At 47.4% G+C, this 27,330-nt stretch overlaps 2 protein-coding genes across 2 annotated transcripts; both read left to right on the top strand.

Annotated features, from left to right (window-relative positions):
* The first annotated feature begins 435 nt into the window (after positions 1 to 435).
* On the top strand, positions 436 to 4,960 carry LOC119275009. The gene is made up of 3 exons (XM_037555787.1): positions 436 to 1,848; positions 4,300 to 4,432; positions 4,624 to 4,960. Exons 1-2 carry the CDS (start codon positions 717 to 719, stop codon positions 4,389 to 4,391), a joined length of 1,224 nt encoding a protein of 407 aa, XP_037411684.1. The 5' UTR covers positions 436 to 716; the 3' UTR covers positions 4,392 to 4,432; positions 4,624 to 4,960.
* Positions 4,961 to 14,927: 9,967 nt separating this feature from the next.
* On the top strand, positions 14,928 to 16,786 carry LOC119275008 (7-deoxyloganetin glucosyltransferase-like). The gene is made up of 2 exons (XM_037555786.1): positions 14,928 to 15,539; positions 15,639 to 16,786. Exons 1-2 carry the CDS (start codon positions 15,017 to 15,019, stop codon positions 16,610 to 16,612), a joined length of 1,497 nt encoding a protein of 498 aa, XP_037411683.1. The 5' UTR covers positions 14,928 to 15,016; the 3' UTR covers positions 16,613 to 16,786.
* The last annotated feature ends 10,544 nt before the right edge of the window (positions 16,787 to 27,330 follow it).

Below are 27,330 nucleotides of genomic sequence, written 5' to 3'. Positions count from 1 at the left end.
ACGGTGTGTGGCGGATTTGCAAGATTTAAGAAGGATTTGAGAGGGGGGGGAGGGGAAGAGAGGAGGGCCGCAAGTCTAAGGGTTTGGGTCGGGTGGGGGTGTGTGGGGTGGGGGTGGGAGGGGAGAGAGGGTGGGGCCAGCCCAAGTGGAACACAGACTGTGCAGCGCCCAAGAGTTAGGCGCTGCACATTATAGGTGTGTGGCGCCTAGCTCTTAGGCGCTGCACAGGTGCGTGTGGGGCCGCAACTGGACCAGGGCTGCCATGCTGGCAGGATGTGCGACGCCTAAAGGGAAGACGCTGCACAGTAGGGTGTGACGCCCGGATGTCGGGCGCCACACCAAAGGATGGTGTCCAACTGCTCTGTTTGCTCAGCCGCTAGCCGACGAACCCAAAAGCCTCTTTTGCCGCGGTTTGAATGCAGTCCAAGGCTGCCACCCTCGGCTGTGCCCAGAGCACGTTCCAAAGGCTGCGATCTCTGTCCTCCGCCGTCCCCCGTCTGACCGTCGTCGTAGTCCCGTGACGGCGTGACCCGGCCTGAGCAGTTGAGCACCATCCGCCCGGTTCACTCCGCTTCGCTTGGCACCGACGGCCAGCATAAAGCCCCACCCCCGTCGCCTGCCGGGGCAACGCCACCACCACTTCCCCTCGCCAGCCAGTCACCACCAACGCCGCGCGCGCGCACGCACGAACCACCGCACCAAGCCGCCTAGCCGAGATGGCATCCGCCGCCCCGCCACCGCCGTCGTGGGTCATCCTGGGCAGCGTGCCGCGGGTGCTCTCGGCGGCCGACGCCAACGCCGACCTCCCTCCGGGTCCAGGCGCCGCCGACTTCTCCCTCGCGCTGCCGGCGCCCCCGCGCGTCGCGCTCCTCACCATCCCCCCGCGCATCTTCCCGTGCCGCACCACCCCCAAGAACTTCCCCTCCGTCCTCGCCGCCGACCCCTCCGCGGGCCTCCTCCTCCTCCACGCCGACCAGGGCCAAGCCACGGGCCCCACCATCATCGACACCCCCGGCCACCAGGAGTTCTCCTGGCGCCCGCTCGTCGCGGGCTACTTCGTGCTGGACGCCGCCGCCGGCTCCGCCCTGCCGCTCCCCAAGCCCGAGCTCATCGCGCACCCGGGCCACCTCGGCCTCATCGCCTCCCCCGACGGCGAGGGCTACATGGTCGCCGAGCTGCAGCCCTTCCTCGGCGGCGACACGGCCATCCTCCTGCGCTTCTCGTCGCAGGACGGGGAGTGGGTCAGCAAGAGCGTCGGCTACCCGCTCCCGGCCCGCCAGCTCAGCCCCAACGGCGTTGTCTCCTGCTCCGGGAGGCTCTGGTGGGTCGACCTCTCCTGGTGCCTCCTCACCTGCGACCCCTTCGCCGACGCGCCGGCGCTCACCGTCGTCCCGCTCCCGGACGGCAAGGCGCTCAAGTCCAAGGAAGCCTGGGGGCTGCTCGACAAGTACCGCTGCGTGGGCGTCAGCGCCGGCAAGCTGCGGTTCGTGGACATGTACCGGAACCGCAACAGCAACGGGGCCGCACAGATCAGCGTCTGGACGCTCGCCGACTATCCGCCGTACTCCACCGAGTGGACGCTGGAGTGCGAGGCCACCTTCGCGGAGATCTGCAACGACGCCAGCTACAAGGCCACTGGTCTGCCGAGGAAGATCCCCGTGCTCGCGCTCATCCATCCCACCAACCCCGACGTGGTCTACTTCTTCCAGGACGACCACCTGATCGGCGTCGACGTGCGTGTTCGCAAGGTCGTGGGGCACGAGGTCTACGAGCTGGTTGAGCCGCCGCGCGAAGACGTTGCTTCCCGCTTCGTTCATGCTTGGCAGCTGCCACCGTCTCTCTGCTCAGGTAACTCATTGTACATCTCTACTCCATGACTCTCTGATTCTTTGTCACTGGCTGTCTGGCTTGTTAGTGATTGGAAATGGTTGTTCTGTGGCATTGTGAAAGGGCTAACATTTCAGTTGTTGCCGCAAATGCTGAAATTTTCAGAGGCTGGCTTGTGTAGTTGTGTTTACTGATTCTCCAGGTAGTGGTTGTGTTTGATAAGTGTAGGGGGCTAAAATTGAGCTTTTAGAGTAAATTAGTCCTGTTTGAATATGTTCATGGTCTTATATGTGTGAGATGATATGTATATATAACTTACTCCCTCGGATCCAAATTAAGTGTCGCAACTCTGAACCGAGGTTAACCTTAGTTCAAACTTGCGACACTTATTTTGAGTCGGAGGGAGTATTATTCAGTGTTTAATTACTAAACAAGATCTAATCCACATTATGTATAAAATTGACTAAGCATATGCCCTATATACATTTTTATGCTTAAATATGCTTGCTATGGGTTTCCATTCAAAGCTGCAAGGTCATTAACTGATATGTTATTCAGTTTTTTTCTACCCTGTATCTGTCAATAAGCTTAGTCATGTTTACACAGCTTCAGTAAATGGCATTGTATATGTTTTTCTCAGTAAATGCAAGACATTGTGTTCAACACTAGTCCCTTTAGAAGGTAAGTACGCCATGAGCATGTGAATAACCCAGTCCTGTAGGCTTTGTGGATAGTGCTGCTAGGCTATGGCTGCTTATACTGCCTAGATGTTCTCAGTTTATAAAGGGTTTTAGGAGTACATGCCTGTTGCAAATTGATGGGCCTGTTTTTAGATGCAGGGGTCTCACACTTCCAGTGATTTCTAACTTAGACACTTGTATTTATGTAACTTTGCAAACAATTTTGTTACCGGCTTGTTAGCGATTGGAAATGGTGAGGTTCTGTGGCACTGTGCAAGGGCTAATATTTCAGTTGTTCCTGCATATGTTAAATTTTTCAGAGGCTAGCTTGTGTTTATTGATGCTCTAGGTAATGGCTATGTTTGAGAAGTGTAAGGGGCTTAAAAAGAGCTTTAGAGTAAATTAGTCCTTTTGAATATGTTCATGGATCTTATCTGTAAGATGTATAGCTTACTGTATTTAATATTAGTATTTACTAATTAACAAGATCAAATGAACATTATGTATTCCACCAAAAATTGACTAAGCATATGCCCTATATACATTTGTATGCTTAAATTGATGTTTAGAACTTTAGATAGGCTTGCTATGGGTTTCCATTCAAAGCTGTAAGGTCGTTAACTGCTATGTATATATTCAGTTTTTTATCTTCCTTGTATCTGTCAATAAGCGTACTGATGTTTACACAGCTTCAATGCATGATAATGTATATGTTTCTCTGTAAATACAAGACATTGTATTCAACACTATAGCCCCCTATGCAACGTAAGTATGACCTGGGCATGTGAATCGCCCGGTTGTGTAGTTCTTTGTATATAGTACTGCTAGGCTTTGCCTGCTTACTGCCTAGGTGTTCATAATTTGCAAAGAGTTGTTAGGAGTACATGCATGTTGCCAATTGGTAGGCCTGTTGTTAGATGCATGGGTCTCGACACTTGCAGTGAGTTCTTACTTAAGACACTTGTATTTATATAACTTCGCTGAGATTGATTTTTGCAAATTAAGCATTGTGCGCATAAGGCAAGGCTATATAAGTGAATTGTCACAGTAAGGTCCTTCCCTGGATTTTACGTGGCTTCCTTGAGTCGTACTCCAATGAATTCCATGGACTGACTTTCGCGAAAACCAATGCGCACTGTATTATGGGACGGAGGGAATAAGATGCAGCCTCGACATTGAATATATATTTGAATGTTCCTAAAGACACTCTCTGTTACTGTTACTTCAATATGTACATGCATGTTTTTGATAGAAGCTGTCTGCAGGAATCCATACGCCAGTGTTTGCTTTTTTTAAACATAGCATTCTCTCTTGTACATAGCACTCTATATAGTGGCCATGTGTTTTTTTTTTTCAAGACTCGCATTGGTCAGATAATATGCATAATGAGTGTGACGTTAGACATAAATACTGCATAGAGCAAGCATATTGAAATGAATTGCCATGAGGCATTCCTTTTGTTGTTTCATTCAGCTCCATGAACACATATTATGTTCCTAAACTCTGGTGCGCCTCACTATGTATATATGCAAATTTCTAATTGATTGCTGTTAGTGGGGTTCGTCTTACAATGTTAATATTTTGTACTGTAATAATTATCAGAATGCTTGTGCTAGCTCCTTTTCCTTTTTCTTTTCCCTTCAGTTTGCATTGGTGTGACAAAGGTGTCATGAATAGGCAGACTGAATCAACTATTAATTCTAAGCACTTGCATTCTGCCCTATGTCTGTGATCCATAAAAGACCCATGAAACAAGTTGGCTGATATAATATGCTCTGTCTGTCCTTTGAAGGTCCTGCAGAGGAAACCGTTGATGGCGCGGCTGAAGAGCTGCAGCAACTGAATCTGCGTGACTATCTGAAGAAGTACAAGCTCATCTGTTAGATGAAGATAAGGAATGAGAAGCAGGGTTAACTTCTTAACAGGTGAGCCCAGTTAAGTTGTATTACCTCTGCCTCAAAATATAAGACGTTTTGGTAGGTCATTTTAGTCTACCAAAATGTCTTATATTTTGGTACGGGGGTAGTATATTTGTCCATGTACCACATTAGCTGTCTCTTCCACTACTGATATCATACAGACTCTGCCGCTAAAAATTTATTTTCCTTGGTTTCAGGTAGGGGAAGTAAGACTACATCGAAGTATCAAGGCTGTTGTGATGCTCAGTGACCACTGGCCGGTTGGCAATGGCTGAGCCTGAATGTTTCGGGGATCACTATTTTAGCTGAGACGTTAGTAGTACTGGTTTTTTATGATGTAGCACTATGCATGGATGATCCACCACTGTCTTGGCTCAGAACTAAAGTCCAGTTCTCATGGGTATCTATTACTGTGTGGCAGAACTACTTCAGTTAGGCTGTTGTTTTTCCGTTTGAGGGAACAAACAGTTAAGCTCTTGTCATGTTTCTTGTTGATGTTGCTCCGGCCTACGACGTCGTGAGCGTGCCGCGAAATTCATCTTTTGTTTGGGTGAGATTTTTTTGTTGAGAAAAAGGGCCAAAGGCCCCAGCCCCATTGCCGGAGTATCACCAAACCATCCATTGCAAGCACGCCAAGGCTAGCAGCAACACTGCCTTGGCAGAGAACTAGAAACTGGAGAGGGAAACGGTAAGACTGAAAACTGAAAAACAACCGTATGAAAGACTGAACATTGGCGATTTCCTGGCATGTTTGGAATGAAAGAATACCATTTCCTGAAGGTCGCTGAGAGCATCATCAACGAGCTTAATTCTTGGATAATCGCTGGATTTGGAGGAGCTCAATAGACTGGCACAGGATAGCATTATTTCCTCCTTTAGTGTGTACATTTGTATAGCTTTTCCTACTCCTTTCTGGCTGTCAGCCGTTCTGTGAACCATAAACTGTGTCTCTTGGGGTGACTCATCCTATCTTAATGAATGAAATCAGCACAACGCTGTTTTTCGTCAAAAAAAAAAATCCCTGAAAAACACCGTTTGCAGCACATCAAAATGACAGATTCACAGGGATATCCAAGAAGTTGCGTGCGTGCGTGCGTGCGATGAGCTTGGTTATTGGGGAGGTTTTGCCGAGTTAGCTCGGCGATTTCTGCCAATTGACAGAATGAGCTTTTGGACGTCAGTTTGTTGCGCACATTAGTTTTTTTTTTTTTTGAGTTTTCGCTTAGCCCGAGCAGATGGCTTTTCCCAAGATTAGTGCTATCAACATGCCTTCATCATCTGCCACCGTCGAGTACTCTTTCGTCTTTTACAGTACAAAGAGAGGAATGAGGACAAGCTTCATCGGCATTTCCTATACGGCGCCCATTATAGGGTTAACGGCAGAGGGCGCACACCCCCTTCTCCACGCTGGGCCAGCCCACCTTGCTCGGGTACTGTGATTTGAGCAAGCGACTGCCTGGCTCAAAATTCGCTGCCATAACAAGCCACCCTCCCTTGACGTGTTTAGTTATAGCTTTTCCCTTCTTTTCTTCTTTCTTTTTTTTCGCTGCAACGGTTTGGTCCGGTTTTCCCTATTTTTTTCATTTTTGTTTTCATTTTTCTTTTTCCTCGGAACGGTTTTGTTCCTTGTTTTCTAAAGTGTTATAAAAAATCCATGAATTTCTTTTCAAATTCAATGATCTTTTCGAGATTCAGTAAACTGTTTTCAAATTTGATGAGCTTTTAAAAAAAATCAAAATTGATGAATTTTATTAAATTAGATGTATTTTTCAAAATTGATGAGATTTTCTCAAAATCAATGAAATTGTAAGATTTGATGAATTTATTTTCAAAATCAATGAGCTTTTTAAATTTTGTGAACTTTTTTTTCAAATTCGATGAAATTTTGATAGATTCCATAAAAAAATTGAAGACCTCTTTAAAAATTTGATGAGCTTTTTTCAAATTGTTGACGTTTTCTCAAATTTGATGAACGTTTTTGCAAAATTAACGAACTTTTGTTAATTGATGAATTTATTTGAAACTTTCGAGATTTTATTAAATTAGTGAACTATTTTTAAAATTTGTGATCATTTTTTGAACTCACGAATTTCTGTCTTTTCGAAATAAATCTAATATATTTTTATTTGCCTATTTTTCAAAAGACAATAATTGACCGGTGAATGGTTCAACCGTCAACCGGTCAACATTTGAATGAAAGTAACAAAGGTGTGCGCTGGCTAGCGATTTAGCTATTACTTGTAATGGGCCGGCAAATAGCAGCAGCCGCGAGGGAGCCCGAAACCCCAACCGGCGCCATGGTAGGGGGAGCTCCTATGTGCCGCTTATTGCGGCACACAGTCAGGGCTTCACACAGGGGACCGCCCGACTGGGCCGGGGAACCGTAGACCTCCTGCTACGCTTGATAGTCCCCATTGCCACCTGATCTAACATCAGTTACTGACTAAAACTGCAGCGCAAATCTTTTAGAAGGAAAGCCAACAACAGATCCGTTTTTCAAATAAATTTCAAACGCAACCTTTTCTCTGCAAACGTGCATATTATTTCGAAAAAGGAACTCAAACAGTTTTCTAAAACATAAAATATTTTTTGGAAAATCTTGATTATTCTTGAAAACATCAACATTTTTTTAATCATTGATCAATTTTGAGAAACGGAAACATATTTTCAAAACATTGAACAAAGTTTGCAAAACAGGAATATTTGTTAAAACATTGAACAAATTCGAAAGTATGAACATATTTAGGATCTACGAATTTTTTTTGGAAAATGGGAACATGCTATGAAACTCTTGAGTTTTTTTAAAAAACACAAACAATTTTTAAAACACAAACATTTTTCTAAAACGGGAACATTTTAAACTCCCAAACAAAATAATAAACACGGACAAAATTAGAAAACACGAACATTTTCATAAACTGCAGAACAAATTTGGAAAATGGGAACACTTTATGAAACTCTTAAGTTTTTCTAGAAAACATGAACAATTTTGAAAACACAAACATTTATTGACAACGGGAACATTTTAAACTCCCGAACGAATAAACAAATCAAACAAAATTTGAAAAGACGAACATTTTTAAACTCCGGAACAAATTTTGAAAATGGGAACATTTTCTGAAACTCTTTATTTAAAAAAAACATGGACAATGTTGAAAACCCAAATATTTATTGAAAACAGGAACAATTTTCAAAACTAGAACATTTTTTGAAACTCCTAAAAAAATGAAAACATGAACAATTTTTGGAATTTAGAATAACTGGAACATTTTTTGAAAATCCCAAATTATATTTTAAAAGCAAACATTTTCTGAAAACAAGAACATATTTTCAAAGTTTTGAATTTTTTTTTGAAAACACGATTTTTTTAAATCCTGAACATATTTTCAAATTTGCGAACAATTTGAATTCTATACATTTTTAAAATTTCCGAATTTTTGAAGAAAGAAACAGAAAAGGAAAGAAATGAAAAAAATAAAGAAAGAAACAGGAAAGAAAAAACCAAAACGAAAATAAAAAAAGAAACAGAAGAGAAAATAAACGAAAAAGAAAAAACCTATAAGAAAACCAGCCAGAAAAACAACAGGAAAAAAAACGATTCGGGGAACCGTCTTGAAGGTTCCCAAAACCGGGAGAAACCACCCGCCCCTACTTACGCTAACTGCTAACGGGCCGGCCCAGATTGCGTCGCTCGCGCCTGAACCCTGTGCGTTTCCTCAAGAGTTTGCCGGAACGTGCGTCACATAGGATATTCCCTCGGTAGGAGCTCTTTGCTTCATCATCAGGCTGCGGAGATGCTCTCTTTGGGCTTTAAGGGTAGGCATAATCTTCCTTCCGTGATGTTTTTGGGTCTTTGGGCTGGGCTTCGAGCTTTGTTATGCTCGTGCTTCAAACAAGTGTATTGAAAAATGTACCGCCAAGACAAAAACGCCAATATGTGACATTGTATCTTTAAGTCCATAATCCCTTGAGAGTGGGCTTTTATCATGGATGGATCAATTGACCACTGTAACTTTGAGATTCGTGCTACTTTTATCAATTATTGTTGGGCAATTGATAGAAAAGCAAATAATTATGACAATATCCAAGGCAATGATAATGTATATATGCGTCACGTCCAAGAGATTAGTAGACCGAAATAATTCTACATCTACTACTATTACTCCACACATCGACCGCTATCCAGCATAAATCTAGTGTATTAAGTTCATGGAAAAATGGAGTAATGCATTACAAAGGATGACATGATGTAGGCAAGATAAACTTACGTATGAATAAATCTTTTCTTATTACCCTTAATAGCAGCGATACATGCGTGTCATGTCTCTTTCTGTCAGATTGAGCTCCGCAAGATCAAACCCATCACAAAGCACATCTTCCCATGGCAAGATAAATCAATCTAGTTGGCGAAACAAAACCAATAAATCGGAGAAGAAATACGAAGCTATAACAATCATGCATAAAAGAGTTCAAAGAAGACTCAAATAATATTCATGGATAGATCTGATCATAAACTCATAATTCATCGGATCCCAACAAACACACCGCAAAAGTGACAACAAATATATCTGTAAGAACATCAAGGAGAACATTGTATTGAAGATCAAAAAGAGAGAACGAGTCATATAGCTACTAACTACGGACCCGTAAGTCTGTGGTAAACTACTCACACATCATCAGAGGGGCAACATGGATGATGAAGAACCCCTCCGTGATCGTTGCCCCCTCCGGCAAAGTGCGAAAAAGGCCTCTAGATTGGATCTCATGGTTCTGTAACTTGCGGCGGCAGAAAAAAGTATTTTGTCGACTCCTCTAGGCTTTTTGAGATTTTAGAGTATTTATAGAGGCGGAAGTAGGTCAAGAAGGTTCCAGTGGGCTCCACTAACCACCAGGGGTGGTCGGAGGCCCTTGGCGTGCCCTGGTGTCTACTGGGCCCCACGGGACTCCTCTTGTGTGCTCCAGAAGCTTCCAGGGTCTCTTATCACTAGAAAAAAATCTCCAAAAGTTTCGTGGCAATTGGACTTCGTTTGATATTGATATTCTGCGAAGTAAAATACAAGCAAAAAACTGCAACTATCACTGGGGCACTAGGTTAATAGGTTAGTCCCAAAAAATTATATAAAGTTGCTACTAAATGTACATAAAACATCCAAGATCTATACTTTAATAGTATGATACAATGAAAAATTATAGATACGTTGGAGACGTATCAACTCCGGCCACGGTCCTCACAGAGGGTGCTCCGATGGCCACGTTCTGAACTAGTGGGGAAGGGAGGGGATGGGGAAGCGGAAGAATACAGAGGGGTGGCTCGTTGGATCAGGGCGCGGTCGAGTGCTACCCGCCATGGTGGAGCTTGAGATCGCAGGGAACGGGGGCGGCACACTAAAGGGAGGCGCTTGGTGGAGTGCAGGTGCGGGCTCCGCGGTGATGAGGTGGGTGGTGGTCCGCTCCCGGGTGCTGGCCAAGGTGAAGAACGAGGCAAGAGGTGTGAGGAACCCTGTCAGCGAGCTGCCGGTGCCACCAAGCCAGTCTCGAATACTTCCCCGAGGACGATGGTAGTAGAGACAAGGGGCAGCTCCTCCCCAAGGGCGCCCTTGTCTTGCATTCGGCGTAGCCCGATCCAGATCATGGACGTTCGCAGCGGGGCGGAGAAGAGGACAGGGGGCAGCCACACTCGCCCGTGGCGTTGTGGTTCAAGCGACGGCGACTCGAGGCCAATCCGGGCAATCGGGACGAGTAGAGGGAGGGGAGAGGAGCCGGAGGGGCCGTTGGGCGCACCGCTGATGCCGATAGTGACGACGCAGACCGTCTGGGTGGCGGCGCGTGTGGAAGAAAACGAGATGACTTTTTTGGTTTGGCTAGAGAAGACCAGTCAAAGTGCCCGCGTGGTATGTTTTTGCGCAGTTAGCTCCTGACAAGAGGGACCCATCTATCATAATCATGCTCAAAGACCTCTAATTCACCGATCAGTAGTTTTTGCAAAACGATTACACAAGATGTGTTGTTTTGTGCAACAAAAATGTAGGTAGCCTTAAAAGTGATGGTTTCATGCAATTTACTCTTCCACGTCAACAGTGGGAGACCTAAGGTGATTTCATCATTTTGGAAAACTCCAAGATTATGGTGTTCCGTAAGGCAACATGAAAGTGTGTAGGGCGGCGCTGAGCATGATTGTGTACGTTTATACAGTATTCGATATATCAAAACTTGAGACAACATAAAAAAATCTCATAACCGCAACAACAAGAATACCTCGGCAATAAAGAAAAGAAAAAAGATGAACGAGAACGACACAGTACTAGTTTGACCCGGTCGTCGAATAGACATGACGTGTATGTTCGTATGTTGGTCGTCAGTGATCGAACATCTGAAGCATGCAGCAGCAAAACCCAATCTGGTCAGTCCACTGTGTTGGCAATCACCGTATGGCATATTTGGAAAGCAAGGAATGCGACTGTTGCGGGACACAGTCGTGAGACACCATCAAGTTCATTGGTTAGATGGTCTCCGCCGCCGCCCGGATCAGTCCTTATTAACGTCGACGCAGCTATCTTTTCAAACCTGCACAAACTGAGAATTGGCATCCTGATTCGGAACCACAAAGGCGAATGCTTGGTCGCTTGCACTGAGCCACTTAAAGGGATGGTACAGCCAGAACTTGCTGAAAGCTGGGCGCTCCGTCATGCCGTGATTCTCGCGCGTGATGAAAGGCTGACCTCTGTCATTTTCGCTTCAGACTACCTCTCCTTAGTACAAAGAATGAACTCTTCATCCATGGACAGGTCTAAAGTGGGTGTAGTGGTGTCAGATATTAAGCGTTTGGTTGCTTGTTTTTCTTCAGTTTCCTTCTGCCATGTCAAGCGGTCATTGAATGCTGCTGCTCATATACTAGCTAGGTCCTGTGAGTTTGCCAGTTCAAAAGCCGTGTACTATTCTACTTCAGAATGTATCAGGCAAACTCTATGTACTGATGTATACTAATTAATAAATTGCAGCATTCTCTCTCAAGAAAAACCCAATCTGGTCCTCTCAGTTGACTCTACCGGCTCATCTGGCAGCAACGACCATGCGTGCATGGTCAAAACACATGAGGAAAACATGCAGAAATAAGAAGGGAACAATTGAGAAAAATATACAGTCTCTTCCGCCACAAAGAGACGCCACCACCAATCCTTCTCAAACTTATTATAGATGAGGCCAACCTATGGGTTACTGCAGGGGCTAAATAATTAGGAAAAATTATATCGCGCGAGTAATTGTCATGCCGTACTCCGGCCTTGTGTAACTCTACAAAACTCTATTCTCCTCTACTTTAATAGATGAGGCAAATCTTTTGCCTCTATTTCAACAAAAATAATCATTCATATCTCTGCCTCATTTCGTGCATTTCAAATATGATTTTGGAAAATTGCTCACCTATACTAGCCACGAAATTAAAAAAAACCAGACAACGAGTGAAGGTACTTCTGCTATGAGCATGAGTGTGAAGCTAAAATTTGTACCACCTCAAGGTAACATCGACGTCCTCGTCTCTACTGAGCACCGTACCCTCTCTAGTTTATTTCTTATATTTGTATTTCTTGTTTCCTACCTTTATAATGCAACATATTCTTTGTACTTCCCCTGTTATAAAATACTCCCTCCTTCCTAAATATTTGTCTTTCTAGACATTTTAACAAGTGACTACATACGGAACAAAATGAGTGAATCTACACTCTCGAATATGTCTACATACATCCGTATGTGATAGTCCATTTAAAATGTCTAGAAAAACAAATATTTAGGAACGGACTGAGTAAGTGTTACAAAGTTGTATAGTATTACTTCCTCCCAAATTTATCTAGATACGGATTTTATACTAAACCAGCGACACTTATTTTAGGACGGAGGGAGTAATTTGGTCTTTTGGTGTTGTCATTCGCTCAGTTCAATATTGTGTCATCTTGTCCTTCCACTTTTCACAGCAACATCCATCAGCTCATCATCATCTTTGCATCGCACACTTGTTGCCTGTAAATTAAAGAGGTAATAGCACCAGCGGTCCTGAAACTTGTCCAGGATGTGATGATCTAGTCCAAAATTTGCAAAAGCAAACTATTGCATCCCACAACTTACACCTAATGTGCAAATTTGGTCCTAGCCAATCAGACGATGACAAGGGGAGCCTAGTAAGCAGAGCCGGTCAGCGCAGCACATTTTGCAATTACCCCCCTGAACTTAGCACTAATGAATTCGAGGATCCCAGGTTCTCGGTGTGGCAGAGCAGCAGCCGCTCCTTTTCCTCCTCGGGGACGTCGTAGGCGACGCAGCCGGTGTCCGGCACGTACCCCATCATCCTGATCTGCGACACCAGCCGGCTCATCTCGCCGTATATCTCCGGCGTCTCCGAGTACGGCGGCGACCCGCCGTCGACCTCGAAGACGTGGACGCTCCGCCCGACCTGCGTCCAGCTCCACCCCGGCCTGGCGTCCACCCCTCTCGCCTCCATGGCGTATTTGAGGCTCTCCGCCTCGTCGAACATCTGGTGCTGCTCGTACAGGCTCATCATCGCCAGGTAGTTGGCCGAGTTGTGCGGCTCGAGCTTGAAGAGGTGCCTCGCCGCGGACTCCGCGAGGTCCAGGTTGCCGTAGATGGCGCAGCCGGTGAGGAGCGCGCCCCAGGAGCTTGCTCCGGGGTCGGCCGGCGACCGCTGGATGAAGGCCATCGCCTCGTCGAGGTACCGGCGCCAAGCCAGCAGGTCGACCATGCAGGCGTGGTGCTCGGCCGTCGGCGCCACGCCGTACTTGGCCTCCATGTTGTCGAAGTACTCCCAGGCTTCGGTGACCAGGCCCATGGATCGGCATGCGGTGAGCACCGCCGTGAAGGTTATGCCGTCCGGCTTCAGCCCCGACCTCCACATGCCGTGGAACAACGTCGCTGCCTCGTGTGCCTGCCCGTGCACGGCCAGCCCGGTGAGCATCGCGTTGCAGCACCGCAGCGGAGGCTGGGCTCGACGCGGCCACCCGCTTGCTGCGCCCCGTGCTCAGTGGTGCGTGATGTTCACTTTGAGTAGAGTAGACTAGGCGTTGCACACCGAGCTAGCGTGGATGATCTGACGTTTGTGCGCCGGCACGGTCGCCATTATCCCGTGCATGCGTGTTCAGCATGCCGCCCAAGCGGCTGCTGGCGCACTACAAGGTCGACCCCAAGCGCAACCGGCTGCTCATGGTGGCCTGCAACTCCGAGGACATGCTCCTCCCGCGCGCCAACTTCACTTTCTACGGTCGGCAGCACCCCCTCGTCCATCCATATGCCCATTAAAATCAAATCACTGGTGGTACGTATGCAGAGTTCGACGCCGGCTTCAGGCTGGTGCAGAAGCGGGAGTTCGTGTTGCCGGCGCACCTCATGATCCACGACTGGGCCTTCACCGACTCCCACTACGTCGTCCTCGGCAACAGGATCAGGCTCGACATCCCGTGGTCGATGCTGGCCATGACGCGCACGCACCCCATGATCGCGGCGCTCGCGCTGGACCCGGGCAGGCGGACCATGTTGAAATATATTGCCCACCTTCCTCCATCAGTTCGGACTTTTGGAGCAACTGGCTGGAGCATTAATTCAATATGGTATCCGAGCCAAGAGGTCTTGAGTTCAAGACCCTGCCAACGCAGTATTAAATAAAACGATTCTGCGGCCTACATCGATCCCACGTCTAAGTAATAAAATAGTCTAGACGTGAGGGGTCGAGACGCCGTCGCAGATGTGGTCGCTGCACGTCGGCAACGCCTTCGAGGAGGACAACGGCCGCGGCGGCCTCGACCTGCACCTGCACATGTTTGGCTGCTCCTACGACAGGTTCCATTTCCACGGGATGTTTGGTAACGTCGTTGACATGGCACCAAACATTCAGTTGATCTTCGTTTGCGCGATGATGATCCAGTGACTGACCGACATATCCGTGCTCCGATGATGCAATTCTCACAGGTTACAACTGGAAGAACAAGAAGCTGGACCCTCCCTTCATGAACGCACCGAAGACCAAGGAAATGCTGCCTCTTGTTCTTACCTGAATAATTGTGTAGTGCGGGTTCATTAGTGCTAAGTCCAGGGGTAATTGCAAAATGTGTTGCGCTGACCGGCTCTGCTGACTAGGCTCCATTTGTCATCGTCTGATTGGCTAGGACCAAATTTACACATTAAATGCAAGTTGTGGGATGTAATAGTTTGCTTTTGTAAGTTTTAAACTAGATCATCACATCCTGGACAAGTTCCAGGACTGCTGGTGCTATTACCTCTAAATTAAAAATCCGGCCCGGCTGCTATCACCCCTTCAAGTTGGACCAAACCAAGAAGTAATTGTCAGCATGCACGCGACCAAGAGGAACGTAATCGCTTGCGTCGTTGGTACCACAGGCGCGCGTTCGCAATGGCTGGTCGATGAGGCCGTGCTCGCTAGCTTATAAATACTCCGTGTCCACAGTATCCATATCCATATCCAGCACGATTTGATTTGCACCAACCAAATCAAGGAATACTCTACAGTCTACACAAAAGAAGAATACGAATCCCACAGCCCTTTTGCCATTTCGGAGAAAAGGATCGTCAATGGCCGCGGAGACAATGCCACCCCAACCCCACGCCGTGTGCCTGCCGTACCCGGCGCAGGGCCACATCGCCCCCATGCTCAACGTCGCCAAGCTGCTTCACGCTCGCGGCTTCCACGTTACCTTCGTCAACTCCGAGTACAACCACGCCCGCCTCGTCCGGACGCGTGGCGCAGCCGCCATGGCCGGCGCCGCGGGCTTCCGCTTCGCCACCATCCCGGACGGCATGCAGGCGCCGTCCAGCGGCGAAGATGACGATGTCACGCAGGACATCCCGTCGCTATGCAAGTCCACCACGGAGACCTGCCTCGGGCCCTTCCGCCGCCTCCTCGCCGAGCTCAACGCGGCGAGGGACCGCCCTCCCGTCACCTGCGTCGTCTCCGACCTCATCATGGGCTTCTCCATGGACGCGGCCAAGGAGCTTGGCCTCCCCTACGTCCAGCTCTGGACGGCCAGCACCATCAGCTACCTCGGGTACCGACATTACCGCCTCCTCATTGACCGCGGCATCGCCCCACTTAAAGGTACGTACATGTATCGATCGAACACACATTGTTGGCTATCTGTGGACCTATCTGCTCTGGCAATAATACCATCTCTTTACCTGCATGCATGGGCCGTAGATATGAAACAGTTGACGGATGGATACCTTGACATGCCGGTGGAAGACGTCCCGGGCCTGAGGAGCATGAGGCTCAGGGACTTCCCGACCTTCATACGCAGCACGGACCCAGATGAGTTCATGGTGCGTTACGCCATCAAGGAGACAGAGCGCGCAGCCGGCGCAACGGCCGTGATCCTCAACAGCTTCGGCGATCTAGAGGGCGAGGCGGTGGAGGCCATGGAACCGCTTCTCGGTGACGGCAACGGCAAGCCCAAGGTGTACACGGTCGGCCCGCTGAGTCTGCTCGCGCCGCGCTCCACGAGCAGTACCATCAGTAGCCTCAGCCTGTGGAAGGAGCAGGAGGAGTGCCTCCAGTGGCTCCAAGGCAAGGAGCCCGCCTCCGTCGTGTACGTCAACTTCGGGAGCATCGTCGTCATGACCAGCGAGCAGCTGGTGGAGTTCGCGTGGGGGCTAGCCAACAGCGGCCAGCACTTCGTATGGGTCATTCGCCCCGACCTCGTGAGGGGCGACTCCGCGGTGCTTCCCCCGGAGTTCCTGACGGAGACGGCGGGGCGCAGGCTCATGGCCTCCTGGTGCCCGCAGCAGGAGGTGCTGAACCATCCGGCGGTGGGCGCGTTCCTGACGCACAGTGGCTGGAACTCGACACTGGAGAGCATGTGCGGCGGCGTGCCCGTCATCAGTTGGCCCTTCTTCGGCGACCAACAGACCAACTGCAGGTACCAGTGCAAAGAGTGGGGCGTCGGCATGGAGATCGACAACAACGTCGAGCGCGATGCCGTCACGGGCCTCATCGCGGAGCTCATGGACGGGGAGAAGGGCAAGCAGATGAGGAAGAGGGCGATGGAGTGGCAGGAGAAGGCCATCATGGCGGCCAAGCCCGGCGGTTCGTCCCACCGCAATTTCGACGAGTTGGTCCGGGATGTACTCCTGCCCAAGAACGGCGACGACGCACACGGTGTCGCGCGGGATTAATCCATGGGAAACCAAACGTTTGTGCTGCAAAATTACCATATTTTATGAAATGTGTCCCTTAAACGACAGTTATCAGTGACCTCTGTTTGTAAACTGCAACCATATATTTCAATTTGGATTGGTTTGTTTTCAAGCGACTGCAAACAAAATAAGCACATTTTGATGGACATTTAACTAGATCATATCAAACGTGGTTTGCTGGCTTACACGATTTTGAATCTGTGGATAGGGCGAATTCGCCTCATTTCTGCATAGCTTTGTTCCCGTTCCGTATTGCCGTTCACATTAATTAGATTCATGCAATACTTTAGACAGAGCGGTTTTCATATTTCACTGAGGTCTAAGCAATTCACTGTAGGATTAGGTTCGTGCAAATAAAAAAAGAAGAGACATTTTCTTTTCCCATATAAGGATGTAACGATCTTCTTTTTTGGAATTTTCAAGGAGCTGCTACGTGTGCAGACCTGGTAGAAAGCCCAAAACTGTGACCTTTGTATTTTATTTATTTTATTTTATCCCGAAAATCATTTGTTTAATTTTTGAAGTGCATTTTTTTAAGAAGATGGAAAAATAGAAATACAATTTTCTAGGCCATCGGCCAGGCTAGGGCCAGGCTAAGCACTTTCATATAAGGCTTTTGAAAGCCCAACCCACAAACTAACCCGACCCAAGGTATGAACAGGTCCAGAATGATGACTGGATCCTGTATCTCCAACTACTTTTTGGCGTACCAAAAATGCTAAACGTACGGGCACCTACAGGCCCGTACGAGGACCTTCCAACAAACTAAACACTGCCCCCCTCCCTCCTGATTTTCAGGAGGTGGGGCCTACTTTGACAATTAAAATCCAATCACAAACTTCCACGTCACATTATTTTCAAGTCAACCTATAAAAGCCTGTATAATCCTGTACGGGTAGCATTATTGTTTGGCGTACCACGCCCCCACCACGAGACTATAGCTAGCGCTGCTAGCCACCCTGCCAGCCTACTGTTTGTGATAAGTAAAAGAGCGCGACCTACCTGAAGCGAGTCGGTCCGGTTTTCTCAGGGATTTTTTTTTGTTTTCTTTTCTTTTTCCTCTCCATTTTTTTCATTCTTTCTGCATTTTTTCTTTCTTTTTATTTTTTTTCTTTGGTTTCTTTTGTTTCTTTTTCGTTTCCTTTTTTTTTCTTGTTTTCATTCTATATTTTTTGTACGTATATGTTAACAATATTTTTCTAATAAATGTTAAAAAATCCAATAAAACTTAATCTTTTTAATACATGGTCACCATTTTTCTATAAATATTTTTAATATTTTTTCAAATGCTTGATTAAAATTATTCAAATACAAGGTTACAATTTTTTAATATATGGTCAAACTTTTTCTACAAACCTTCTAAACTTTTTCAAATACTTTATTAATATTTTTTAATACAAGATTAACATTTTCTAATGCATGGTCAACCTTTTTCAAATGCTTGGTCAACATTTTAAATACAATATTAAGATTTTATGAACACATGGTAAAACAAATTTGTAAACACATTTAATATTTTTCAAATACTTGTTCAATATTTTTTCAAATGCTTGATTAACATTTTTATATACATGATCAATTGTTTTCACTATTTTTTTAATACATTTTTTTTTAGTCTTCTTTTTTTTTAATACATGATCATGTTTGGAGACGGAGTGTGCGGCCAGCGCATCGGCCGTCATCCTCGACAGCTTCGGCGGCCCGGAGGGCGAGGCGGTGGAGACCATGGAAGCGCTCCTCGGCGACGGCAACTGCAAGCCCAAGGTATACCCAGCGGCCCGCTGGCTATGCTTGCGCCAGGCAGTTTTGAAGTACGCATGTATACCAACCAGCAATTATCCTCAAAAAAAAAAAAAAACCAACCAGCAATATTTTAACTCCACTAACATAGATGGCCCCCTCGTGTTGGCAGACTCTATATATGTAAGCCATGGCTGGGGCTGAGGGTTCCCGTCATATTGCAATCATCTTATATGCAAGAGAAAAACCTCAATAGGAAGTAAGGTGTTACCTCCACCGTTGAGGGGCCGAACATGTATAATTCTTTGTGTGTACAGCCTATGCATCTTCCGTAGGCTGTACCCCTCTACGTTCATACCCCTATACTTATTCTCAGAATTATATCCACGACACACGCTTCGTGCCCTGTTTACTTGTATTGACGTATATATTTGCAATGGTGATGTGTACGTAGATGCCATGCCACGATAGAACTAATTAAGCATGAACCTGACTCCGTGTTCAACAGTATGCAAGATATATAGTACGATGCACACTCCATATTTACCCTAGCCCCAAATGTGGTGGTTTTGGGTAAATAACTCATATTTACGAGTTATTTACCCAAAATCACCACATTTGGGGTTAGGGTAACAACTTGATACCACATATGAGGCAGGGCACAAAAAACCATCATTTTTGTGCCTAACGAATAACACAGAGCACTGATAGTCGGATAATCTCGCGAAAACAGCCAAACTGACCGGTTGGGTCCACCTGTAAGGCTGACATGGCATGCCTACGTGGAAATTTTGCTGACTTGGACGAGTGTCCCGCATGTCAATGACTCAAGTGTTTATTTTTTTTCAACTTTTCTCTTTTATTTCTTTCTCCTTTTCTCTATCGGCATTTAACCGAACACGTTGTGGGCGCTGAACCACGGCCATCACCGGCGCCGCCACCATAGAGGACGTGCACAGCGACAACGCCTACCCAGGCCGTCGAGCCGGGAGACCAGCTCCCATCTACGGGCCGCGTCGTGGAAGTAGTGACTGTCGGAGGTGGACGAGGACATGGCCGACGCGGGATCTCGCCAGAGCTCTGCTTGCGGCCCCGCTCAACGCAGACAGCAAGAAGGAGGTGCCTCAAATCCTTACTTCGCTGTCAATGGCGCCGCGGCAGGGAACGAATGGAGGAGGCACGAAGGCATCGAGCGGGAGCACCATCGGCAGCAGGTCGTGCGGCCTGCTCCGCGCCCGCATCGTGCGCTCCCTCTGCCGTGCGACCCCGGCTCGTTGCTCCCAGTCACGAGCGCCGCTAGCGTCTTCCTCCGCCGTCGTGGAGCTCCACGCCGCCAACACCATCCACCGCCGCCGTCCAGCAATTGGAGCGCCGCCGCCATGCGCCTCCCCTCCTTTTTTCTCTTCCAGCCAAGTAAGGCGGGCGACGCGGACGAGCACTTCTCCACCACCAGAGCGTGTTGGCCTTCTTTTTCTCTTACGGGGGTGTGGTGACCTGCACAACTCCTAGCCGCCGCCGGCGAGCTCCTCTCCACCTTCCCTACCGCTCCCATGCTCTGCGTGACCTGTTGAAGAGATGGGGAGGAAGAAGGCAATGTGTGGATGACATGTGGGATCCTCATCCAAGTCAGCAAAATTTCCACGTAGGCATGCCACGTCAGCCTTACAAGTGGACCCAACCGGTCAGTTTGGCTGTTTTCGAGAGGTTATCCGACTATCAGTGCTCTGTGTTATTCGTTAGGCACAAAAATGATGGTTTCTTGTGTCCTGCCTCAAATGTAGTATCAAGTTGTTACCCTAACCCCAAATGTGGTGGTTTTGGGAAAATAACTCATATTTACACGACAAATGCTCTGCATTTCGAACTCAAAAAGAAGCGAAAATAATGCAAAACACTAGGGTAGTTAACAGTCTCTGCCGCCGCTGATTCATCCCCGTCTTCGCGTGTGTCGGTCAAGCTGGTCGCGAGGCCCTGACAAGGCCGCTACGGAACCGCGTGGCCTCGTCCACCATTGTCAGCCGTGTACTTGAGGATTTTGGACAGCACTTGACGATTGGTCGACCGTGACCCGTGAAATGTACACGCGCGTCTACTTTCATCATTGTTGTTCCGACTTCCAAGCTTCCTAAACGACACACAGCAGGCAGTTGGACAGTCACTTTTACATGCATGCACACTTCCGACTTCACAGTGTACCGCGGCAGGAGGGCTTGGCCAATGCTCCACGGCCCTGGTCTACAAGGACATCGACCGCCAACCACGGCTCTGCGAGTAACACACGAGGCGCCGAGCCGGTCCAATTACACGGCGGAACCGCGTACGTGGCTGGCGTCTTCGGCTGCAGACCCAGGGGTCGTTGCTTTGGCGCGACACGCGTCCATCATTTGCTCCTCTGCACAAAGTAGTAGTACGATCCACGTTCCAGTTGGCAGGCACGAAGCCAATAGTTCTTCTCTGCCTTGCAGTTTAGTGAGGCATTCTTTCTCGAAAATGATAGATGTGGAACGTTCAAGATTTGACCATGACAAATCGAACATTTTCGAGACAATTTTAGTGACACGGGGATGGCAAGCTTAGTTGACATGTTGCGTGTTAGATATCAACCATGCACTTGTTGTGTGACTCCTGTTTCTACGCACGGATCATAACATCGGCTCAAGCATAACTGCACAAGCAAATTAAATACTCCCAATCAGGCGGCTAGGTGATGGCTTTTTCACTGCTTTCGAAATAGGCATTCACCTTGCTTTATAATAAAGCAAAAACGACCGAAGTGATACAAGGTGGCGAAAAAAAATCCTCTTACAAAGCAAGGTGGTCCAATTACAACAGCAGAAACTGTACTGCAGTCTGCACACCGACAGCCATGGATTCGACCATGCATCTCGCCTTAGCCAACATGTAGTAGGATAAAAGTTGTACACAAATTTGCATGCCTAAAAATATCTACAAACGCCCCTATAAATAGATGTTGTACGCCGTTGAGCAAGCATCAACCTATTGCAAGCCACTTGCAGAATGACTCCAACTAAGCAACACCACCTCCATGTCCTCCTGCTCCTCCTCATATGCTCCTCCTCCATAGTTGTTGCAGCCAAGCATAACACCGCTGTCCTTTGCCACCCTGATCAAGCTTCTTCCCTGCTCCAGCTAAAGCAATCCTTCATCGACGTCGATGCAAAGTTGGCTTCATGGCGAGCTGGAAGTGACTGCTGCCATTGGGAGGGCGTCACCTGTGACAGGGACTCTGGGAGAGTCATTTCCCTAGACCTTGGTGGGTTTAACTTGATGAGCCGTCATCTTCACCCTGCAATCTTCAACCTCACATCTCTGAGGAACCTCAGCCTTGCACACAATGACTTCGGCACTGCCACCCTCCCAACTCACGGGTTCGAGCAGCTCCCAAATATCATTCATCTCAACTTCTCCTCTACCAGTTTTTTCGGCCAGTTTCCTGTTGGAATTGCCCGCCTCAAGAACCTTGCCACTCTTGATTTTTCTGATAATTTTGACTTATATCTACAAGAGCCAAACTTCCAGACCTTCATGGCAAATCTAAGCTATCTGAGGGAGCTCCGGCTTGATGCAGTAGACATCTCCACCAGCGGATCAAATTGGTCCATTGTTCTGGCGGACTCTGTTCCTCAGCTGCAAATTCTTAGCTTGTTTCTGTGCGGTATGTCTGGCCCTATCCATCATTCTTTCTCGAGGCTTCGTTCCCTAACGATTATCAATCTCAGAAACAATGAGAGGCTCACTGGCAAAGTTCCTGAATTCTTTGTTGAATTTTCTTCCTTGAGAATTCTTGATATATCAGGATGTTCTTTTAGAGGGCAATTTCCAACAAAAATTATCCTGATGAAAAGTTTGAGGGTGCTAGATTTATCTGAGAGCCCTAAACTTTCTGTGTGCTTACCAGATTTCCCAGTTGGAAATAACCTGGAGGTGTTAAATCTAGCAGGGACCACTTTGTCTTGTGATATACGGTCGTCTCTTACAAATCTCAAGTCTTTGAAGAATTTGGGTCTAAGCACTTCAGAAGTTTCCATGGAGCTCTCTTTGATTTTTTTTTCTTTTTTTCGAAAAGGGGGGCTCCCCGGCCTCTGCATCAAAACGATGCATACGGCCATCTTATTAAAAAAAAGGCAAAAGTGCCAACAAGGTTCCACAGTCTCCAGCTAAACCAAAAGGAAAAAAGAGAAATGCAGCTCACACAGAGCTCCAAGCGGCTAGATATACAGACTAGCCCAAAACAGATGCCACAACCGGCTGGCTAACAATAGATAGGGAAACTAATTGCCTATCCTATTACATGACCGCCATCCAAACCGGTTGAAGATATCCCGAGCGACCATCTCCCAATGGATAGATCCAGTAACCAAATGCTCCCTGGCCTCCATCGGAGTGAGTAGCGACCATGAACGGATCAGTGCCGTAGCTCGGAAAATAACCTGCAAAAAATGAATCCGTGATGTTCTGTTAAAAACCAAATCATTTCTGCAATTTCAGATAGTCCATAACAAAGCGCAAACTCCAACCCGAATATGTCTTGTGAGAACAGGCCCAACCCCATGAAGCCATGTCCCAAATAAAGCAAAGACAGAAGTCGGTGGAGGAAGATTAAAAGCAATATGAATCGTCCGCCAAAGAACTCTAGCCAACGGGCAATCAAAGAATAAATGCTTAATCGTCTCATCCCGATCACAGAAACTACACCTAGTAGGACCTGTCCAATTGCGTTTAATCAAGTTGTCCTTTGTTAAAATAACTTGTTTATGGACAAACCACATAAACACTTTTATTTTTAAAGGCACCTTGACAGCCCAAACAAACTTAGAAGTTGGAATATCAGTCGAATTAATAACATCAATATACATTGATTTAACTGTAAATACTCCAGATCTAGTCAACTTCCAACGCAATACATCGGGTCGGTGAGAAAGTTGAACCTCCATTAGTCTCCTTACTAGATGAAGCCATTCTTCCCAACGATTGCCCGCTAGCGACCGTCGAAACTGAATATTAAGGGGGATAGATTGGAATATCGTTGCCACGAACACCTCACGTCGTTGAGCAATCCGATATAAAGACGGATATTGAATGGCTAAAGGTGATTCACCAAGCCAAGTATCCTCCCAGAAACGGGTACTTGTACCGTTTCCAATAACAAATCTCGTCCTATTGAACATAGATTGTTTGACTTTCATTAGTCCTTTCCAGAAAGGCGAATCAGTCGGCCTGACTGCGACCTGGGACAATGTTTTAGTTTGGAGGTACTTGTTACGAAGGATCTGCGCCCACATGGCCTCAGTCCCGGCGGACAACTTCCACAACCACTTACTAAGAAGACATCTGTTCTTGACTTCAAGATTTTCAATACCGAGACCCCCTTGGTCTTTCGGTCTACAGATGATGTCCCATTTAGCAAGCCGGTACTTTCTTTTAAGTTCATCACCCTGCCAAAAGAAGCGCGACCGATAGAAGTCCAGTCTTTTCCTAACACCAACTGGGACCTCAAAGAAAGATAAGAGAAACATAGGCATACTCGTGAGCACCGAATTAATCAAAATCAACCGGCCTCCGTATGACATGAGCTTACCCTTCCAACAGCTCAGTTTTTTCTCAAAACGATCCTCGATGCACTTCCATTCTCTGTTTGTTAGCCTACGATGGTGAATCGGGATACCAAGGTAAGAGAAGGGTAAACTCCCCAACTCGCACCCAAACAACTGCCTATAAGACTCCTGGTCGTCTTTGGCTCTACCAAAGCAGAACAATTCGCTCTTATGGAAGTTAATCTTTAACCCGGTTAATTGTTCAAACAGGCATAACACAAGCTTCATATTTCTCGCCTTGGCCAAATCATGCTCCATAAAGATGATTGTATCATCGGCGTACTGAAGGATGGAAACACCTCCCTCCACAAGATGAGGAACCAACCCACCCACTTGACCATTTTCCTTAGCCCGGCCTATCAAAATTGCTAACATATCCACCACAATGTTAAACAGGATAGGGGACATCGGATCTCCTTGTCTTAGGCCTTTATGTGTCTGGAAATAATGACCTATGTCGTCATTCACTTTAATTCCCACACTCCCTTTTTGCGTAAATGATTCGACCTGTCGGCGCCAGGCTTCATCAAAACCTTTCATACGCAATGCCTGTTGGAGGAATGGCCACTTAACTTTATCGTACGCTTTTTCGAAATCCACCTTAAAAATTACTCCATCTAATTTTTTGGAATGGATTTCATGGAGCGTTTCATGAAGGACAACCACCCCTTCAAGGATGTTCCTGTCCGGCATGAAAGCAGTTTGGGATTGCTGCACCACAGATTGCGCAATCTGTGTGAGCCTATTAGTTCCGACCTTGGTGAAGATTTTGAAACTAACATTGAGGAGGCAGATCGGCCTGAACTGCTCAATCCTCGCATCATCCATTTTCTTCGGAAGCAAGGTGATAGTTCCAAAATTCAAGTGAAATAATTGAAGCTGTCCAGAGAATAGATCATGAAACATAGGTAGTAAATCCCCCTTAATAATGTGCCAACACTTTTTATAAAACTCAGCCGGGAACCCATCCGGACCGGGAGCCTTATTGTTTTTCATTTGTGCAATAGCCTCAAACACCTCCTTTTCTGAGAACGGGGCAGCCAGGATATCATTATCAGCAGCAGTCAATTGAGGCACGTCCTCAACCCTGGACTCATCGAGGGACACACAATTGGCCTCCGGCGGTCCAAATAGCTGTCTATAGTATTCGGTAATATAGGTTTTGAGATTATCCTGCCCTAGAATAGTACCCTCATCCTGCTCTAGCTGAAAGATCCGCTTCTTTCTGTGTTTACCATTAGCAATGAGGTGGAAGAATTGAGTATTCGCGTCCCCTTGGACTACCTTGCGGACCTTGGCACGCAAAGCCCACTTCAATTCTTCTTCGCGGAGAAGTTCTTTCAGCCTCTTCTCCGCCTCATTTTTAACTTGGAGCTCGGTAGGCAATAACAGCGCAGATTCAGCTTTTACGTCCAATGCCTGTATAAGAGAGAGGAGTCTATCCTTCTCAACCTTATACACCCCACTTAGATGCTTAGCCCAACCCCGTAAGAAGCTTCTCAAATGCCTAATTTTATTCTGCCAGCGCTCGACCGCCGTCCTTCCTCCAACACCCTTAGCCCACTCCCTGGCTATGATGTCTAAGAATCCCTCGCGTTCGAACCAGGCCATCTCAAAAGAGAATGTGTTTTTGTTTCCTATATGGTTCGGCTCCCCTGAGTCCACGAACAAAGGTGTGTGATCAGAGATTCCCCGCGTGAGAGCTTGCACCGTAACAAGAGGGAACTTTTGTTCCCACTCCACGCTGGCGAGAACCCGATCAAGCTTCTCATATGTCGGGTTTGGCAGAGCATTAGCCCAGGTAAACTGTCTACCAGTGAGCTCTATCTCCCTTAGATCTAAGCTTTCAATAATAGTATTGAACATAAACGACCACCTGCCGTCGAAGTTATCATTGTTTTTCTCCTCTCTCCTTCTAATGATATTGAAATCATCCCCGACCAAAATCGGAAGCTGTTCGGACCCACATATCCGAACCAGATCCGCCAGAAACTCCGGTTTAAGCTCGGGTTGGGCGGCACCATAGACCGCTACCAACGCCCAGTTGAACCCATCAACTTTAGACCTAACTCGAAACTTTACCGCGAAATCACCCATTACTACACTCCGGACTTCAAGGGCATCACATCTCACACCCAGTAAGATGCCCCCCGATCGACCTCGTGGCGGGAGGCAATGCCAATCAAACTCAAGACCACCCACAAGAGAGGAAAGAAACTGCGGCGCAAAATTATCTCGACCGGTTTCCGACAGAGCAACAAAATCTAACCGATGTTCCAGAGAAGCTTCAGCAAGAAACCTCCTTTTAGCCAAGTCTTTCAGACCTCTGCTATTCCAAAAGATTCCTTTCATAGTTTATCATGGAATTTTTTAGCAGTCTGAATCCTAGCACTCCTACGAACAGCAGAGTCGGGATAAATTTTTCGTTTCCACTTACACCTTAGCTTGGGGTGCTCCTTCACCCGGTCCTCATAACCGGGCTGAACGGAATTGCTATCTGCATCATCTAAGGGCACATCCTCGCCCTCCGACTCCTGATTAGAAGGTGCTAGGTCCGCACATAGATTATTTAGCACTTTTATCCCTAACTCCTCAATTTCCTCATCATTCATGGGCTTGACCGCAGCAAGATGACTAATAGTCTCTAAGGCCCGCTCCGCCTCTAAATCTAACATATCATTCACCGAGTTGGATATTTCAATATCATTAGCGCCAAGAGAAACTCCTAATTGGTTTGCATTATTAACAATCTCCTCAGGAGCAAAATGCAATAAAGAATTAGATATGTTAACGGACATACCAGTATATATCGCAGCATCGTGAAGCTTGGCCGCCCTCATAGCGCACCGCTGCAGCATATCGTCCACCTCCAGAAGGTCCAGAACACGGGCACTGGTCCGTCTCCCCGTCGAGACCGGGTCTGGGATACCGCCGAAGGCAACAACCTCCTCTCTAGAATGGGAAAGCTGCGGGCTCCAGATGCCCTCAGACAAGTGCCCGGCGGGTATGGCAAGAGGCGGGATAGCTGGGGCCACCTGCCCACTCCCTCCTCCTGCACCGCCCACCGGCTCAGAGCGAAGCGTCGTAGGGGCGGTCCTCCTGACCGCAGACGATGAAGGGGAGTCTAGGGCCACCTGCCCCAACCCCTCCTCCCCGGGCGTCCCGGGGGATGATGGCGCCATAGCCAGGGCCTGAGGAGGGGGAGCCGAAGCCACCTGCCTCGGGCTCCCACTCCTATCGCTGGCGTCCCCCGACATGGCCGGTGACACCAACGTCTGTATAGGTAGGGAAGAGGACAAGGCCACCTGCCTGGACCCCCGTCCCATAAGGCCCACCTCGGTC

This window comes from Triticum dicoccoides, chromosome 3B (genome assembly GCF_002162155.2).
Source record: "Triticum dicoccoides isolate Atlit2015 ecotype Zavitan chromosome 3B, WEW_v2.0, whole genome shotgun sequence".
NCBI classification, from domain to species: Eukaryota; Viridiplantae; Streptophyta; class Magnoliopsida; order Poales; family Poaceae; genus Triticum; species Triticum dicoccoides.
The sequence above is the reverse complement of the archived record's forward strand: the minus strand, read 5'-3'. Positions and strand labels throughout refer to the sequence as shown.